Source organism: Procambarus clarkii, chromosome 49 (assembly GCF_040958095.1).
Source record: "Procambarus clarkii isolate CNS0578487 chromosome 49, FALCON_Pclarkii_2.0, whole genome shotgun sequence".
Taxonomy (NCBI): domain Eukaryota; kingdom Metazoa; phylum Arthropoda; class Malacostraca; order Decapoda; family Cambaridae; genus Procambarus; species Procambarus clarkii.
The window spans coordinates 35,422,337-35,443,526 of NC_091198.1; the positions used below are offsets into that span (position 1 = coordinate 35,422,337).

Genomic DNA, 21,190 nt, shown 5'->3' on the forward strand with positions numbered 1-21,190 from the left:
TTTAGGCTGTGATTGTGCTGAATTTGGCACAAACGCAGACTAAATAAATTTGTAGTTTCTTAGGTAGAAATTCTCACGACTAGGCTTGAGCTAGTTAGTAGTACATGTATTATTCATTTTGTGCTGACCCTATCAAGGGTGGGATTAAACCTTAAGATAACTCTGATTAGAGTATATCCATATTATTTCTTCTTGTACTCATTATTTTGTGTGTATGCATTTTGAGTGCTGCTGAATGATCACCATTACATCTAATGGTGATAAAAATGAGCTAGCCGGACGAAAGTTAATGGTGAAGTTCAAGCACTGCTCTAAATAATTAGCTACTTATTGTTAGGTAGGTACATTTAACCTCGAGTGAGGTAGAGTGTAATTTAGCCACATTAAATTAGGCTATACCTAATATTTGTGGGAACCGACCTGTGAGATTTATATTTATTTAATTTATATGAATTTATATTTACGTTAATTTATATACTTCGATAGCAATTTGTATAATGATAAGTGGACTGTATTTCTGCAATAATCTCATAATCTCACAAATCGATCCTCTACACATTAGGGGGGTTTATATTATTTATTTATATATATGCAGCCAATCAAACTACAGTATTAACTACATACATTGAAAAGGTTCCTTATCTTATAGTACAGCAGGTTAGTCCACCAGGTATAACTAGGGTGTAGACACCAAATTATCCTCTTTGAGGTAGCTTCCATCACCCAGTAACTGGTGCACAAAATCTTGCTTCCTCGTCTTGACCTGTCAAAAGTGCGCTAGCTGTGAAGCCAGAGTCCTATATATGACAAGCTATATCAGAGAAAACACTATACATGGAACAATAAAGACCTGGCTTAATTACCTTTAGTTTGAGGCTATATCGTGCTCTAACCGCCTAACCCTACCCAATGACATTAATGGCCACTAATGATAGATAATGGGTTTCGGAAAGAACACTTAACTTGATTTGATGACAGCGTGTTGAAAATGGTACACCTTTGGTTTCCATAACACTACGTCCAAGTAAAATTAACAGGAGCCGAATTTGCTCCCGTGTGAGCCTCTGGTCTCAATATCAACAATGGCCGCCCCTTCCTCACCCTGACGCCTGGCTTACATTGTCCACATGACAGAAAGTGATAGAAGGGTCACATTTACTCTACTTTAATATTGATAATTAAGTTAATTTATATGAAATGTTTTATGATGGTAAAGTCCAAAGACTAATGTATTTAAGAATAATTCCCAGCAAAATAGCTGGTGAATTATAATAGTATGTGGTGATGATATCCCGTTTTCTTTAGACGGTAATTCCACTACAAGTTACGTTTTCTATGGGTAACTTGTTGGTAATACAGCAGCAATTATTATCTGTCTGTATGATATATTAAATGGTGTCGGATTTTCCGACATAATTCCCCAGGGGCTGCTCACGGGTCGAAGTCCTATTTAGAACAGACGAACACCGATACTCCTCCTTCGAATTATTTGATTAATTTGATGTTAGTAGTTAGTAATCACACATTTGTGTGTCTGTTCGTACAGGACGGATGTCCCATACTAGAGTTGCAGGGGTTAGAAGTCTAATGCGATTTCATTTCCCTGTCAACTCTTGAAAGGCTAATATTCAAGCCTAATTACATATTATTTAACCCAGAAGACTGGATGTGATCAAGTACTACAGTCAAGTATGATTCAGGGACTGCAGTGAGATCAGTGACATTAGATATAACTTGAAGTTTCTTCAGGTAACTGGTCACTGATATATAAACACTGAGGCCCATGGAATACATCTTGATTAAATAATAAATGTATCAAATCAGTCATCAGATTTATTGGGGTTTAATTTAGTTAATTGATTCATAAGATTGAATAGCTCATCATTAAAGTGAAGTATGGTTCTGAGACTGCAGTGGGTTCAGTGACATTGGTCGCAGTGACTTGTAGCTGTTTTAGGCTACTGTTCACTGATTTGCCACTGAGGCCTCATGAACTCATCTTCAGCTTCAAATGATGATACTAACATCAACCTCTGTTGGTATAGTCAGCTGTAATCTCCTTAGTATAATGCTACTGGAGAAATATAATCAGCTGACAAATTTAGATTTCTATTGGTATTGTTTATCTGCAGGCATAGGTCTCCTCAGGCTTGATACTGGGCCTGAGAGTAATTTACCTCCTGCAGAGTTTAACATGGTTATACCCTGATATTTAGTAGGGCTACCGATGAATCGATGACAATAGTCTGTCCCTACAAGGAGACCGAAGTCGGTGAGGTGATCAGACTTAATATTATCTGCCAATTTTATTCCTCTATTTCTCAGGAATTTGGCTGTTGCTCTCAGACCTTGAACTTGTAGGTCTACTGGTATTTTGTCCACCACAATGGCTTGTACTCGACAGACGTACCTGCCTAAACGTACTGATGGTTGTACCACCTGGTAGACTTGAGGTCCTGCATCTGTTACAAACCCTGAGATATTGAGTGACATCTGGGCTACAGGCCTTAATTGTAGTTCATCTGCCAACTTTTTAGTGACATATGTTCTCTGGGATCCTTGGTCAAACAACCCACGGGTATGGACCTTGGCCCTCTTATTCAGGATGGTAATTTGGCCAGTAGGCAAAGTCGTATTACCTTTAGACTTTGCCGATAGGGCACTCTTTGTTTGTTGCACCTTGCAGTACTGTACTGTGGTGGGAATGCTATCTTCCACCTTGGGGTTTGGAGACGTTGTTTTGGTGTCTCTGCACAATGCTGCATGGTGCTGACCTTTGTTACACCTATTACAAGGGTGTAATTGGGTATCACAATCCTTGATGTTATGTTTCCTGAGGCACCTCGTGCAATGTTGCAAATCTTTGAGTCGCTCAACACGGGCGTCACTATCAGGAAAATTAGAGCAGTGGTACATTGAATGTTTCTCATTGCAGAACAAACATGTTCCATAGCTTCCAGTACCCTTTGGTGTCACGTTCTTGGATGACACAGTAACTATAGGCTTGGAGGGTCCCACTGCATATACGCCCACACTGCCACTGTTCCACTTTGGTGTTGAATTATATTGTCTAGATTGATTTGGAGTACCTTTGGTACTCTGTGGTTTACTATTATTGGTTTCTGAGGGTTTACTTGGTGGTTTTAATTTGTCATGTGTTCGTAATTGATGAACTACTGACTTTAAACCTTCAGATATTTCATTCATAGATAAGATGCTTTTATTGTAATGAGCACTCATTTGTCTCAATATGTCCCTAGGTATTTTCTCCTGGACAATTATTTTCAAGACCCACTCAGCCCCGTTTGTATCTGCTGTCAGGCTGAGGGCATTGATCAATGATTCTACCTCCAGCTTGAAGACTTGGAGTGAATCAGCTGAAGCCTCCGGTGGGGGTAAATGCAACAGCTCATGAACTAAATGTGACGTTCTTACTTCTGGATCAGCATAATTATCCTTGAGGAGTTTTACTGCCAGATCATAGCCGTCATTAGTTAATCTCAGATGGGATACTACTGTTTTAGCCTCACCTGATAATTGGCCTTGCAAATAAGAGAATTTACTACTCTTTGGTAAAGATTGTTTTGAGTCTACAGGGTCAACGAATTTGTTCCAAAATTCGTCCCAATCTTCCTCATCTTTTCCTGAGAAAGTGGGTAAATTAATTGGAGGGAGTCGAGCTTCTGCTTGACTCGTATTAGATGCAACTGTTGTTGTTGTTGCTGTTGCCTTGTTCTGGGCAATTAATTTGACATAAGGCTGTAACGTGGCCTGAGTGTGATCTTCATAATTCGCAAGATCAACCATAATGTCGTCTATTTCTGTTTCTGATAAATTGGTGTTGGCAAGTTCAGCCACATATGTTGCTATTTGGCATTTGATTTGCTCAAATTTACCTGCAGCTGCTTGATAATAGCTTTCCAGGTCAGCATAATCAACTTGAGATTGTTGTGACAAATCTTCACATTTCTTGATCTGTCTTGTTAAGTGGCCTTTAAGACCTGCAAGGGTTCTTTTCATTCTCCCTGCATTATCCATACTGGCTCGTTGGTGAAGCCTTGTGGGACTTGTACTTGGGCTGCTCATAATACTGAACAAACACTAATGGTAGCCTAGGGTAAATTCTGCACTCACTAGGCAATAATCCTACCTCTACTAGAGGTTAGCACTTAAAATTAATACACATTATATATACAATCATACACACTAATGATTTGAGTGATAAACCAGTGTCACTGGAAGTACCTTTAGGTTAGCTCTTCTATATCACCCTAGGATGGTAGAGACACTAATTAATCACTCAAAGGTGTAATGATCATAAGTAAATTATTATATATACACAACTCAACTCGAGTTGATAAAAATTACACCCAAAATAGGGTCTGGACCATTCATTAATGGTGTTAGGTTGTTGAATATAGTACAACTGACTATGGTAATAATGGGACTAGGAAGAGCAATAATAGTTCAACTAGTCAATGGTAAATATCCTACCCTGTTGTGGGTTGGCAATTAGTAAATATTATACTGTGATCACTAGTGCAATATATATTAAATGATTCTCTATTTTGGAGAAATAATATACACAATTATTGATAATAGCCTCTTAATTAGCCTCTATGAAACTTCTAATACTATCTAGAAGTATTAAATATTATTAGTGACCTCGCGAAATAAAGTCCACAAAATTCGTAGATAATCTCTCGCGAAATTTAACACCACGAAATCTGTGAACAATCACGCGACACCACAGCCACTACTTTGGCTGGCTTCAATATTAGCGCTGTCATTTCACAGAATAACACTCCACCAAATCTGTGGGTGTGCATGAAACCGCTGACTAAGGCTGAACTCAGTTGAGGGGGGCTCGTGAGCTCCACGAGGCAACGCCGACGTCATTGACTGCTGGCTTTGTTTAAATCACACTGCACTAGTATATTTAATGAATCCACTGGTTAACTGGTTCATCCGGTACTAAGATGACCAAATGTGGGTTCAAAGGATCAAATAATCCGTCATCCGGTTCGAAGATGACCAAATAATGTGGGAACCGACCTGTGAGATTTATATTTATTTAATTTATATGAATTTATATTTACGTTAATTTATATACTTCGATAGCAATTTGTATAATGATAAGTGGACTGTATTTCTGCAATAATCTCATAATCTCACAAATCGATCATCTACACATTAGGGGGGTTTATATTATTTATTTATATATATGCAGCCAATCAAACTACAGTATTAACTACATACATTGAAAAGGTTCCTTATCTTATAGTACAGCAGGTTAGTCCACCAGGTATAACTAGGGTGTAGACACCAAATTATCCTCTTTGAGGTAGCTTCCATCACCCAGTAACTGGTGCACAAATCTTGCTTCCTCGTCTTGACCTGTCAAAAGTGCGCTAGCTGTGAAGCCAGAATCCTATATATGACAAGCTATATCAGAGAAAACACTATACATGGAACAATAAAGACCTGGCTTAATTACCTTTAGTTTGAGGCTATATCGTGCTCTAACCGGCTAACCCTACCCAATGACATTAATGGCCACTAATGATAGATAATGGGTTTCGGAAAGAACACTTAACTTGATTTGATGACAGCGTGTTGAAAATGGTACACCTTTGGTTTCCATAACACTACGTCCAAGTAAAATTAACAGGAGCCGAATTTGCTCCCGTGTGAGCCTCCCCAGCAAACAGAACGTTTGTGGACGTTTTTAAATGGTTCCACAAAGGTAATACTGTAACTTTTGACATAAATACGTATATCTGACATTCTTAAAACCAAAGGATATAACTAAAAACATATATTCTTATGACACAGTTTTTTAAGATTTATGTAAAAATTTAAAAATAATAGTAAATGCTATGGTATTATAATGTTTTCATGCTTTATATTTAAGAATAAATAATTTTCAGTCAACATTTAGTTTTTTTTGTTTACTTTCTGTAAAGCTATCCAATTTACGTTCTTATAACATAAATATAACATTTATATGACGTCAGTATAACGTTATTTACACGACATCATTACGTTATTATGATGTTATATTAACGTATAATTCCTGTGTGAAAACCAGAATATATATTGAACTTTATGTTTTAAACATTGTAAAGTTATCATAAAACTTGGATTAGACGGTAAGCATGCTTTACTTATGAAAATATACAAACAAATCAACAAAAACATTTTAACATAAAAAACATAAACATAACATAAATTAATTGCATGCATGGGAGTTAACTGGAACTCTGTAATATTGCATACATGAACCTTAAGGTACAAACCCAGTGTATTTACTCATACAGTTCTTTCCTAAATCTAAATTTTTCCAATTTTTACACTTTGTTTCGAGTTCTGTCTTGTGTTGCTACTTTTAATACCCCATTAATGTCCCCTTTGTTATGTCCATTCATCCCATTGTGCACCTCTACCATATGTCACTCCTAATTCTTTGCTTTTCTAGAGAATGTAATATAAGCTTTGACAATCTTTCTTCATATGACAGGTTAACAGGTAGAACAAAGATTACCATTTATATATGGATAACTATTATAAGTCGGTTTGAATGAGTGAATTGCTGCTTGAAGATAGGTATATACACGTGTGGTACTATCAGATTGCATCGTGGTGAGCCTAAAACCCTTCAGATCCAAGCAAAGGGTAAAATGCCAGCAGATACAATTGCGAACACATTGATACCAAAATGAAAGACATATGACGAGAATTGAGGTAACCAAAGTGAAAAGTGTGTTCACATTACATTGCACTAGAGTGCTCCCAGGTTACTTTCTCTCACTTTCTCTGTTTTGTGTGGATGGTCCGCCGTGCTTTCATCACGTCAGCGGGTGGAGCACGCTGCTGTTTTTGACATTTCATGCATAAATTCCGGTTGGAAATTCTATTGCGAACACATTGATACCAAAATGAAAGACCTAGGATGACAATTGAGGTGACCAGAATGAAAAGAGTGTATACATTTTATCGCTCTTGTGCGCTCCCTGGTAACACGCTCTCGCTTTCTCTGTTTGTTGCGGATGGTAAGCCGGGCTTTTGGAGTTTATATGCCTTTAGTCCTGTAGAGAATTCTATTGCGAACACATTGATGCTAAATTGAAAAACCTAGGATGAGAATTGAGGTAACAAAGTTGAAAAGGGTATACACTTTTCAGTATTATCACGCTCAGCTTTCTTTTTCTGGTACCCTTGGCCTACATTCATCTTGTCGGCGGGTGGAGCGCGCTGCTGTCTTTGACATTATATGCACATAGTTCTGTTGGGAATTCTATTGCGAACGCATTGATACCAAAATGAAAGACATAGGACGAGAATTAAGGTGACAAAGTTGAAAAGAGTATACACTTTTCAGTATTTCCGCACACTACCAGGGAATGTCCAAAAAAAAATGGAGAGAGTGGAGGGGTAACTTGCCCAAAACGCGAAATTGTTTGGGGAGATTAACTTTCGTTCAATACTATTATGCAAGAGGAGCGACACATCTATGGTTCATCCAATAAAATCAGCAGACTTCTAGATGTTACTACTGCTCGGCTTAGACTCGGTTACAAGTATTTCTGGGAATTCTCATTATCTGCCGATGTAGACCTGACCAAATGTTAACTGTCAACAAAATTATTCGCACACCCTCCGTCACTATGTGATAGTGAATTCAGAGACAATTTTATAACCAATGTACCAACGATGTGTCAATATTTCATTCAAAATTATCTGGTACCAGAAATTTTAGCCAAATATCCCCAGTTTGCTAACTGTAAGTAGTAACAAAGTGATTGTAACCTATCCACCGCTGCCCACTGGATGGGGGCGGTGTGCAGGACAAACATATCAATTGTGACACTAGCTCTCCACATATGTCAGTTGCTTAATTTAGAAACTGTACTTGTGATCGATCTCGAACCCATTGTTGATGTGACGACTTATACTGAATTTTGTAACTAGCTCATCAAGATTGTAACTTGCTTAGCTAAATGAATTGTGGGGTTCAGTCCCTGAGCCCATTATGTGCCTCTGCAACCCTTTCCACTACCGCCCACAAGATGGGTATGGGATGCATAATAAATGAACTAAACTAACTTTAAGGCATCCTGAAAGAAAGCTTGGAGGGTTTGAAAAATTGCAGAACGAAGCCGTGAGGATAATCCTTGGGTGCCCTCGTACCACAAAGATACTTAATATGAGAAAGGAACTTAATATTCCGAGCGTTGTTTATCGTGTTACTGAAAATAACTGTCAAATTGGTATAAAAATGCTTAGGCTAGCTCATCCTAACCCTTGCACAGAAGCCCTCCAGAATTTCTTTATTGAATGTTGAAAACAACCCTCAAGTTGACTATTTCCGTAACAGCATGCACTCCTGTATGCTAATCCCCACAATCACCAAGCCCACCCGAGTCACTCAAACATCTGCCACTACCCTGGATCACCTTTGGACTAATATAACAGCTCCCCTTACATCTGGGGTAATTTATGACAGAACAACTGACCACTATCCTACTTTCCTCATAGCAAACATTGACACATCACCACCAGAAACCAAAAAACTTTCATTCAGGCTACATAGTGAATCAGCTTTAGGCAATCTCTCTAATGCACTTCACAATATTAACTGGGAATCTGAATTTAATAATTCACAGGATATAAACTCATCAACTAACCTCTTTCTCTACAAAACTCTAAGCCTCTACAACACTCACTGTCCCCTCCTTACCAAACAAGTAACTGATAAAAGAAAAAATAACCCGTGGCTCACAAGTGGCATAATTAAATCAATCAACAAAAAACATGAATACGAAAAGAAATTTAGGAGTGGCCTAATTCCAATGGAAGTAGTTAAAAGGTACTCGTCAGTGCTTACCAGTATCATAAGAAAAGCAAAACTTTCATATTATGAGACTAGATTCAAAGAAGCAAAAGGCAACATGAAAAGCACATGGAATACCATCTCTAACATCCTGGGAACTAAACAACACTCCCACAACCAGATAACACTCTCTAAGGATGGCCTTACACTGTCATCTGACTTAGAAATGGCGAATGAATTTAATAGCTTCTTTTCATCGATTGGTGCTAACCTTGCAAGTAAAATCCCACAGACTCAGACACATATCAACACATATCTCTCAGGCAGCTATCCAAACTCTCTTCTCCTCTCACCAGTCAGCCCGTCAGATGTTGTGTCCATCATACATTCACTAAAAACCAAAGCTGGGAACATCAGTGAAATCCCATCCATTGTATACAAGAGCGCCTCCCATATGCCCTTGCACCACCTATAGCTCTGCTGTTCAACAAATCCCTTGAGTGTCATACATTCCTGATATCCTTAAAAACGCAAGAGTAACGCCAGTTCATAAAGGAGCTAGTGGATTATGTTGCATCTCTGCTTGCCTTGATGACTGAAAGAAAGCTTAAAGGGCTTGAAAACTTGCAGAACGAAGCCTTGAAGATAATCCTTGGATGTCCCTAGTACCACAAAGATACTTAACATGAGGAAGGAACTTAATATTAACTTAATAATAGATATGAGTGCATATTCTACTGCATTACTATTTGTAATGATCCTCATATTGTGCTTCAGTAATCCAATGTATAACCCTGAGATGTTTTCCTAATTGTACTTAGGATTCCTTGTTCATTATTGTGTATTGTTCTGATCTGCTTTTGTGTCAAATTCTTGCATCGTACCTGTAAACAATTTTTTGACAATTTTACTGTAATTATCCTACTTAAAATCATCTGTACTTGTAAAGTAAAGCTGTAATGTACCTGTTAAACACTTTTTATCAATTTTACATTTAATTATTTCTCTAAAACTCTGTTTAAGAATTTGCTCAAAGATTAGTTTATAAGGACTTGCCCGAAACTCTATATATGCAAGCTAGTGGTTTTACAAGATTATAATTCTAACTTAAGCTCTATGTTGTGTCTTAACCCCCCAATGTACGTTCTTGTATATATATAAATAAATAAAATAAATAAATAACGAGGGATCGAGGCATTAATGCGCAGTACGTGCTTCCCTCATCTGTGACGTCACAGCGCCATCTGACGACAGCATAAACACAGGCGGCCATTTTATGTTCCACCAAGATTAAAAAAAAAAAAATAATTTTGCCCCGAGGGGCGAGTTTATTGGGCAGCGCCCAATGTGTTCGCAATAGAATGTTCTACAAGAACATGTATAAAATAAGTGACACAGAGATTATTGATGTGTGTATTTGTGTGGGTGATTATAAATATGCATGTGTATGTATATATGTATACGTATATATATTATATATGTACATGTATGTATGAGAGTGTGTACATGTATATATAACATTAATAATTTTGTAACTAGCGTCAAAAATTGTTATTTGCTTAGCTAAACAAACTAGAGAGTTCAGTTCCTGAACCCATTATGTGCCTCTGTAATCCTTTACACCACCGCCCACGGGATGGGTATGGGGTGCATAATAAAGAAAGATATTGAAATAATAAGGGTATGAAATGTATCAACATAAAACATTAATGTTAATGGCCATCAGGTAAAATCAGGTTATTATTTGTAAAGAATTTAAATGAGTTAAACTAAATACGAACTTAATATGTTTTGCTAACGCAAAAATATATTCCCGAGGTATTGTAATTGCAAATAAATATTTAATACAATTATTTGTATCATTTTTTTTATTTTAGATTTCCGTATTGCTTGATAATATATAATAGCGTTTAGATAATGCTAGCGCTGGACATTCTTTAGGCTCGTTGCATGTTGTGGTAGTCGCCGCCATTTTAAAACCTTGTCGAGAGGGACTGCTGCTGGCTTATCCACAAAATCCTGCTGCATCTTCAATAGTTAAGGTAACTGTTTTCTTTTATTTGCTCTTAGACATGTGTAGTATATATATAAGCTTGTGGTGGTAGGCTGGATGGTGTGTTGATGGCCTGGAGGCGTGTTGATGGCCCTGGCTGGATGGTGTGTTGATGGCCCTGGAGGCGTGTTGATGGCCCTGGCTGGATGGTGTGTTGATGGCCCTGGAGGCGTGTTGATGGCCTGGAGGCGTGTTGATGGCCCTGGCTGGATGGTGTGTTGATGGCCTGGAGGCGTGTTGATGGCCCTGGCTGGATGGTGTGTTGATGGCCCTGGAGGCGTGTTGATGGCCCTGGATGGTGTGTTGATGGCCCTGGAGGCGTGTTGATGGCCTGGAGGCGTGTTGATGGCCCTGGCTGGATGGTGTGTTGATGGTGGTGTTGTGTTGATGGCCCTGGAGGTGTGTTGATGGTGGTGTTGTGTTGATGGCCCTGGAGGTGTGTTGATGGTGGTGTGTGTTGATGGCCCTGGAGGTGTGTTGATGGTGGTGTTGTGTTGATGGCCCTGGAGGTGTGTTGATGGTGGTGTGTGTTGTGGCCCTGGAGGTGTGTTGATGGTGGTGTTGTGTTGATGGCCCTGGAGGTGTGTTGATGGTGGTGTTGTGTTGATGGCCCTGGAGGTGTGTTGATGGTGGTGTTGTGTTGTGGCCCTGGAGGTGTGTTGATGGTGGTGTTGTGTTGATGGCCCTGGAGGTGTGTTGATGGTGGTGTTGTGTTGATGGCCCTGGAGGCGTGTTGATGGCCCTGGAGGTGTGTTGGTGGCCCTAGCTGGAGGTGTGTTGATGGCCCTATATATAATTATATATATATATATATATATATATATATATATATATATATATATATATATATATATATATTATATTATGAATATCAGAGGTCCCAGGACAATTATTGTGCATGTGTAGTATGTATATTTATGTAGTATATTTGGCATATTTTTGGCATTTAGTTAATGCCAGTTAGTGGCATGTCTCTGCACCGTTTCCAGTTTGTTGATATGCTTTTAAGATATGGGCACCATACAACTGCTGCATACTCCAACTTTGGTCTAACAAAAATTGTGAACAATTTGTGTAAAATGTTAAATCCATTTAGGGCATTAACATTTCTCTATTTTTTACATTCATCAATGTTTCGGTACGTGCAATAGTATGTATTGTTTCATTGCAGATAACAGCATTTAAATTTTGTTTGTTTCTTAGACTTAGACTCGTACTACCAAGTTGCTGTTGGCAATTGGATAATTTTTTTATGAAGTCATTTGTTATTTTTTCCCCTATAGTAATTTATGCTTTTGATCTCAATTAGTTTTATATCCTAGCTTTTTAATTTTTTCCCCTTATATATTGCCATCTTATCTGTCTGCTTTACATGGCTTAAGCAGAGTCATGTCTGCTTAAGCCTTTGTTATTTTACTAATTTACCTGTTTTAATTATTATTTGTTTTCAAAGTTTAGTTTACCCCATTTTATTTGCTTTTTGCAGTACAGTACTTTACTAATAATCTTGTAATAGTAATTGGTAATGTAGCACTTGGCCTTTCTCCTTCAGAATGTATGCACACATTATAGAAAAAAGAAGAGAATACCACACAAGATGGCAGCGTATGTCACGGGCCAAAAAGCGACGCCTAAAAGAACAGGCGTCCCAGCGTGGCAAAAATGAAAATAGTGATGAGGTTGAGATTCAGTTGTTGAATCAGGATCCTTTGGCCAATGTTACAACAAACAGCATAGACGATGACCATGCTGCTTTGTCATCTAATTCAGAACCTAATATTGGTTGTGGAGCCAATGAAGATGCATCATCTCTGGAAAGTCAGAGAGAGAGAGATTGGACTTGGGACATGATTGATGAGCATGACCCAATATCATCAGAGTCAGAGAGCAGTGGTGATGAGGATGATAAATCATTATCAGATGTATTGTTAGTATGGGTTAATAAATATGGCATAACACACAATGCCATTGATAATTTATTAAAAAAATTGAGAAAACAGGGACATGCTGACTTGCCAAAAACAGCTCGTTCGTTACTGAATACAGTTAAACATATACCTACTGAGACTAAATCAGGCATGATGTATATCTACTTGGGGTTAGAGGAGGAAATGTTGAAAACTTTAAGGCTGTATCCTAAATCAACAATAAGAGATTTGGCAGAAATATCTTTAATTTGCAACATTGATGGTTTGCCAATATTTAGAAGTAAAAATGAAAGTTTATGGCCTGTTCTTTGTGCTATCAATAATGTCAAACCTATAAGAGTTTTCCCAGTAGTCCTCACATACGGAAGCTCTAAACCTAGTGATTTAGATTTTTTAAATGAATTCATTCAGGATTTGAAAAAAATTATGCACTATGGATTTAAAAATGATGACAAAACATTGCCAGTAAAACTAAAAGGAGTCATATGTGATGCCCCAGCAAAAGCAATGGTGAAGGCAATCAAACTCCACTCTGGCTACTTTGGGTGTGATAGATGTACCCAAGAGGGTGTTTGGAATGGAAGAATGACTTATCAACAAGTGAAAAATTTACAACTCAGAACAGATGAAGATTTTCGTAATCAATCTAATTCTCAACATCACCATGGTAGATCACCATTCTGTGACTTAAATATAAATATGGTGAGTACTTTTCCCATAGACTATATGCATCAGATATGTCTTGGGGTTATGAAAAGGTTACTTCTTGCCTGGATACGAAATAAAAACGTAAAATTATGTGCTCGCCAAGATGAAATTAGTCAGCGTCTAATTCAACTAACACAATTTGTGCCTATGCACTTTGCACGTAAACCTCGAAGTCTTTCAGAGGTTGATAGATGGAAAGCGACTGAATACAGGCAACTCCTTCTCTACACCGGTAAGATTGTACTGAAGGGAATCTTACCCAAAGAATTGTATGACCATTTCCTGACTCTGAGTGTAGCCATTTCTATTCTTGTATCACCTAAATTGATTCAGTTAAATTACAGCCAATATGCACATGATCTTTTGCTGTACTTTGTGTTAAAGGCTCGTGAGCTGTATGGTAAGGATTTTTTAGTGTACAATGTACACTGCCTAACACACATATCCTCTGATGCCAAAGAGTTTGGTAGTTTGGACAGATGTTCAGCATTTCCATTTGAAAATTACCTGCAGCAGGTTAAGAATATGGTTCGATCAAGTAAAAACCCTCTTGTTCAAATTGCAAAGAGGCTGAAAGAGATGCAGCATGCTCAAAGGATTTATACACCAAATACAGAACATAAAATATATACCAAGGCACCAAACAATGCCTATTTGCTGAATAATGAAACTTGCTGCCAAGTTTTGGACACTGTCAGTGACACCGATGAAAATGGAGACAGCATGTTCCTTTGCAGGGTATATTCGAGAAGTATACCTCTCTTTGAGAAACCTTGTAACTCCAAATTAATTGGAGCATTTAAGGTTCTTACTAGGAATTCATCCATGAAGGTGATTCCAGCAAGAAAACTAAACCGCACAGGTATGATGATCGAGACAGAAAGCGCAAATACTTTTCTGTCAATACTACATGACTTATGACAAGTACGTATTTAAATACTGTATCCATGCTTTAATAATAGTTTGAACTAATATTGTAAGTTAATGAGATTCACAATTTTGTTTTTTATTAAAGCTATTATCTTTTGACCAATATTTACCTGTTTAAAAATCCCATTACCCTGTATTTCATGAAAATTATTAATATTTTGAGAGCACATTAAGAGATAAAACTGTATTAAGCCTTTTAGTCCATACATGGCAGCTACTGTTTATACCAACCGAAAATCATTTACAAATGTGGCTAATCTATGATTGACAATCAAGTAAATCTATTACCAACTTTATGCTAATTTCTTTTTTTGGGGAGAACAACCCTTAATAAGATTTTTCAATTTTGTAGATGACATCTGAAAAGCGGTATGCAGTGGTAGGCTTCAATGATCGTAGTGTGGGTATCATCTCCACAACCTGGATTGAAAAATCTGATGATGTAAGCATTACTTTGAAACTAAAAAATTGCATATATTGAGTTGCTTTAAAAATATTCCAAATTAGTGCTAAAATTAGCATGTAACAGTTTATTTCGACTTTTCAGGAAAATATTGTGCTGGTGGCCACAGAGCAGGCATACAGTTAGTGCCCAAAAGCACGAAAAGCCAGACACGACAAATTGGCGAGTGCATGTCGTATCAACAATCCTATCAACAACTGGTAGGTATTAAATTTATAATTATTAAGATTTAAGATACAAGACACCTATTCATTCATTCACCATAACTTTAACACTGCAGACAAAAACAGCATTATAATTATATTTTAATCACAAGATGGGTTTCCTCATAGCTACTTAAGACTTTTGTGCCCCAGTTATAAGTTCCAAATCATGTACGTCGTTTTATTAAACATCTCTTTAGGAAGCTGATTTAAGTTATTTCTTAGTGTTCACTACTCTACTAGGTAACGATAAATATATATCTCGCTGATATATTACTAATTATATTCAATTATTACAGATGATTTTGACGTTGCAAAACGAAGATGCTTAGCTGCGGAAGACACTTCAAATGTCGAAACTGAAGACGATATGGGCTATCCTCGACAACGAAAAAGGAAACCATGCTTCAAATATGAAGAAGAGAATTCCGAGAATAACAAACGTAAGCATTGATAACCTACTACAGTAATTTAAAAAAAATTTGCAACTTGAAAAATGCCATTCAATACATTAAGCAATTTAAATAATTTCAGGCAATCATCACTCGTCTCAATCCAAGAAGAAGTGTTCGCCATCTTCATATGAGAATACACCTTCAAAAGAAATAAGTCCTCCGCAAATACCATATTATTCTGGTATATTAAGTGAATGTAAGGATTAGTAGTAAATAACATTAAAAGTTCTAAATTGATATTTAACCATGCTTCCTTTGTTTGGTTATTTATGCTTTTGGTTTAAAAAAAACTAAAAACTGCTCTAAACTTAGTTCTTGCTGTTTTTTTTTTTTTGTTTTGTTTAATTCCTTCTGGAAGTACTAGAAGCTTTGAGTAATTTTTATGCTTATCTGGAATTTCTGTATAGAAATATGTGTTTATTTCTAATTGTTTAATATTAAGCATATTATTCTTTTATGTGCATATGGGGTCTAGTGAACTTTTCCCACTTTGTCTAGCAGGTGCTTTTCACTTGTCACAGTTCAGGGAAATTTTGGTTTTCCTTTGATCTAGTCACTAGAAACAAGCAGGTTTGTTATTACTTTTCTTTTTGTTTGTCCCTTACGTGTTAATTTGTCCTTTATCTTACCTTTACCTTACGTGTTAATTTGTCCCTTACCTTAAGTTAATTTTTAAAATATGTATCTCATATTGACCCCCACCTCTCTCATGTTAGTTCAAACTATATTAAAGTCTTAAAAATATATTTTGGTTAACAAGTGTTTGAAATAAGCATAACTCCTTTTCAGCTAATAGAACAGTCCTACAAAAGCCGTCTCCAGTGAAGACTACACTTCACAATACACCTTCAACGCCATCAGTATTTCCTCATGAAGGTAATAAGTTAATTTTTAAAATGTGTATTTCATGTTGACCCCCACCTCTCTCATGTTAGTTCAAACTATATTAAAGTCTTAAAAATATTATTTGGTTAAAAAGTGTTTGAAATAAACATAACTCCTTTTCAGCTAATAGAACAGTCCTACAAAAGCAGTCTCCAGTGAAGACTACACTTCACAATACACCGTTGACGCCATCAGTATTTCTTCATGAAGGTAATAAGTAATTATTTAAAATATATATCATGTTGACCCACTCTCTCATGTTGACCCTCATTCTCTCTCTCATGTTGACCTCCCTTTTCTCATGTTGAAATTTGTTTTGTTAATTTTGTTCTGTCACCTCTTCTTATTCTGTGTGTATGTGTCTGTCTGTCTCTGTATGTCTCTCTATCTTTCTTTTTCTTTATTTATTTCTTTCTTTTCTTTTTTCTTCTCTTCTCATGTTGGCCCTCCTCTCTCCATGATAACCCCCCCCCCCTCTCTGATGTTGGCTCACCCTCTTTCTGATGTTGGGTAGTTTAAATGTGATGTAGACATATAGTATAACTTATAATATTAGTATGCAGTAGTAAAAGCTCATGAAATTTGTTGATTATACAGTACAGTAGTTAGATTTTAATAGCTAAATCTTGCAATCTTAAAGACAATGAGCTGGTCACGCCAAGTACTTCAGTCGTTAGGACTCCAAGGTCAAGGAATTTATTCGACCCAAAGTCACCAGACAAGAACGATGGGAGTTTGAAAGAAATGATGCAGAATATGAGTAAGTTTTGAAAGTTTAATTAATTTATTATGTAGCCTATAACCTATATGTACCCTATGGGTGATAGGCATAAGTTTCATGTTCAAGTAGACTGCAAACTGAGCAGGTTAGATTGCTGAATTTGCTTCCAATTATATAAGCAGTTTCATAATTACTAAGAAATTATCCCATTATCTATCACATCAGTCATAGCCTACTTTTTGGGTGCTTTCTCAGTGTCAGTTATTTTAAAATATACTTTATAATGCTTTTATTTTAAATGTACATTCAAGATATGTAATATAATAGCATGTACACTTTCTATATACTGTATAAATTTCCAGGTAACATGTTGCAGGCCATATACACTGAAGTGAATGAACTGAAAAGTGATGTGAATGAACTGAAAAGTGATGTGAAGATATTGAAAGCAACTTTGACTACAAAAGAAACAGACAAGATCATAGAAGATCTAATACCAAATCCTATTGCTGCAGAAGGTGATCTTAATGTTCTCAATAGGAAGTTAGCGGAATCGAGTTTCAGAACAAAATTTGTAAGTGGTATTTTAACAGTAATGTTTCCTTCAATTTTTCATCTTAAATATTACAGATATTTGCTAATTTTCTAATTAAATTTTTTGATAGTTCATGCAGAAAAGATAAAATTGCTAAATAATAAGAATAATGATATAATCTTGTTTATATAGGATAGGATAAAATATAACACTTATGTATTTGTAAATTATGTAATATTAACACAGAGTCTTTCACACTCTCCTGAGTGCTTTCTCAAGGTCTTGAGTGTATGGTTAGGATGAGGCTTACATTTCAACGACTATATTTCTCTTGCTAATTTTGTTAGTCGTTGAGATGTATCTCTTCATAACACACACACTTATCTGCTTGATGGGGGTCTGGGAGTTCTTCTACTCCCCAAGCCCGGCCCGAGGCTAGGCTTGACTTGAGAACTTTGGTCTAGTGCTTGGTGATTGTGGGGATTATCATAGAGGATTACATGCTGTTATGGAAATAGTCAACTAGAGGGTTATTTTGTAGACCCAGGTCAATATTGAAATCACCTCCTAGAATGATGTGATTTTTGTTGAGATGTTATTTATGATAAGATGCCTTATCATAAGTTATGATATATATATATATATATATATATATATATATATATATATATATATATATATATATATATATATATAATATATATATATATATATATATGTGTGTGTGTTTCATTGAATATGACCGCATATTCTGTATTTATTATTTTCTGGTTTAGGGCTTCTATCCCTCTAACTATTTTCTTAGCATCAGGGCTTATTTGAAATAGGAGTTCTCCAAAACTCATTTTCGTACTTTTAAGGTGAAGAAAAGAAGTGATTTACTATAGAGTGTATTACACTTATTTATATAATTTGCACGACGTTTCGAACCTCCATGGTTCATTCTCAAGTGAACAGATCTTGCAATACTAGTTTCACCTCACATTTATCCCTTATGTATCCCCCCATGTTTTCACCTTCATTGTATTATCACCTGACCCAGTGCGGGTATAAAATCAACTAGTATTGTAAGATCTGTTCACTTGAGAATGAACCATGGAGGTTTGAAACGTCGTGCAAATTATATAAATAAGTGTAATACACTCTATAGTAAATCACTTCTTTCTTCACCTTAAAAGTACGAAAATGAGTTTTGGAGAACTCCTATTTCAATTAAGCCCTGATGCTAAGAAAATAGTTAGAGGGATAGAAGCCCTAAACCAGAAAATAATAAATACAGAATATGCGGTCATATTCAATGAAACATGTTTGAAAGAAAACCTGCTGCCAGTATACACCAATATATATTATATATATATAATATATATTATATATATATATATATATAATATATATATAGATATATATAGATATATATATAGATATATATATAGATATATATATAGATATATATATATATATATAGATATAGATATAATATATATATATATATTATATATTATATATATATATATATATATATTATATATATATATATATATAATATATGTATACATACACATACATACACATACATACATACATACATACATACATACATACATACATACATACATACATACATACATACATACATATATCAAAATTACTAGTGTACTACATTTTTGTTGTTGCTTTTAGGTGTTGCTTTTAACCAGTGTACGTGGGTCTGATTGTGCAACTACAGTTCGAAGAATGATGAAGAAGATAGGAACAAACGGCCTTTGGTCATTATACAGCCTAAAAGGACAAAAGAAGAAATTAGCATTTCTAGAAAAACAAGAACTATATAATGTTATTTTAAGTAAGTAACAAAAAAATTAAATAATTTTTTTTTATTTAAAATTCACTAAAAAATTAAAATTTTCAGTTCAAATTAAGTGTACATTAAGTATAAATGATTATATTTCTATCACTTGCTCTTAAGATTGTTTCATTTAATAGAGGTTGGTCATAATTGTTCTCTGCTGCTAGTACTGTAGAACTGACTGACTTAGCTATGGGAAAATGTAAACTTAATTGGTTTATCCTTTACAGTATTTTGCAGTTTATTTCATGATCCTGTGGTTAATACTTGCATAAATAGTAGATTGCAAAATGCATTTTTATATCATTAGTATTAAATAATAATAATAATGTAAATAATTGACTTTTAAACAACGTACAATTCATTGGTCGGTGAGATTATATTAGTAATATTTTTTCATTCTTGCAAAGCCTCAATAAAGCCGTTAACATGTTAATATAAACTTGATCACCTTCCACTTTTTTTCTCATGTGCTACCTACATGTACGGAACCTTATTCCTAAATGCATATCTTGTTCTGAAACTTGTCTTTTATATGTTGTGTATCACCATCTCTGGAGAGTTTTATCTGATGTGTAAATTACTTTTAATTTTACAGAATATTATTGTTATACAGAATTTGTTATATAAATAACTGTTAATTTTACAGAATCATCTATCAACGCACATCCACAAGTTAAGGTGGAAGACGTGACCTTTCAAATTTCTGAAGTACTGAAACATGCACCAAACAGGCCTGGTGGATCTAGGTACAAGGTAAAATAATTAAAATTTTTTTTTTACTAATTATCTGTTTTTATATATATATATATATATATATATATATATATATATATATATAACCCATATATATATATATATGGGTAGTTATATATATATATATTATATATATATATATATATATATATATATATATATATATATATATATATATATATATATATATATGTCGTACCTAGTAGCCAGAACGCACTTCTCAGCCTACTATGCAAGGCCCGATTTGCCTAATAAGCCAAGTTTTCCTGAATTAATATTTTTTCTCTAATTTTTTTCTTATGAAATGATAAAGCTACCCATTTCATTATGTATGAGGTCAATTTTTTTTTATTGGAGTTAAAATTAACGTAGATATATGACCGAACCTACCCAACCCTACCTAACCTAACCTAACCTATCTTTATAGGTTAGGTTAGGTTAGGTAGCCGAAAAAGTTAGGTTAGGTTAGGTTAGGTAGGTTAGGTAGTCGAAAAACAATTAATTCATGAAAACTTGGCTTATTAGGCAAATCGGGCCTTGCATAGTAGGCTGAGAAGTGCGTTCTGGCTACTAGGTACGACATATATATATATATATATATATATATATATATATATATATATATATATATATATATATATATATATATCGTACCTAGTAGCCAGAACACACTTCTCAGCCTACAATGCAAGGCCTGATTTGCCTAATAAGCCAAGTTTTCATGAAATAATTGTTTTTCGATTACCTAACCTACCTAACCTAACCTAACTTTTTCGGCTATCTAACGCAACCTAACCTATAAAGATAGGTTAGGTTAGGTAGGGTTGGTTAGGTTCGGTCATATATCTACGTTAATTTTACCTCCAATAAAAAA

General features: G+C 35.5%; 1 protein-coding gene across 1 annotated transcript in view; it reads left to right on the plus strand.

Moving 5' to 3' along the window:
* The first annotated feature begins 16,310 nt into the window (after positions 1-16,310).
* Positions 16,311-21,190, plus strand: part of LOC138351480 (uncharacterized) — an 8,835-nt gene continuing 3,955 nt past the window's right edge. Inside the window, exons 1-5 of the mRNA XM_069303311.1 lie at positions 16,311-16,668; positions 17,099-17,218; positions 17,542-17,753; positions 19,395-19,557; positions 20,210-20,316. Of these exons, the coding sequence (XP_069159412.1) occupies positions 17,203-17,218; positions 17,542-17,753; positions 19,395-19,557; positions 20,210-20,316 (498 nt within the window). The 5' untranslated portion in view covers positions 16,311-16,668; positions 17,099-17,202. The remainder of the gene's footprint in view (positions 16,669-17,098; positions 17,219-17,541; positions 17,754-19,394; positions 19,558-20,209; positions 20,317-21,190) is intronic.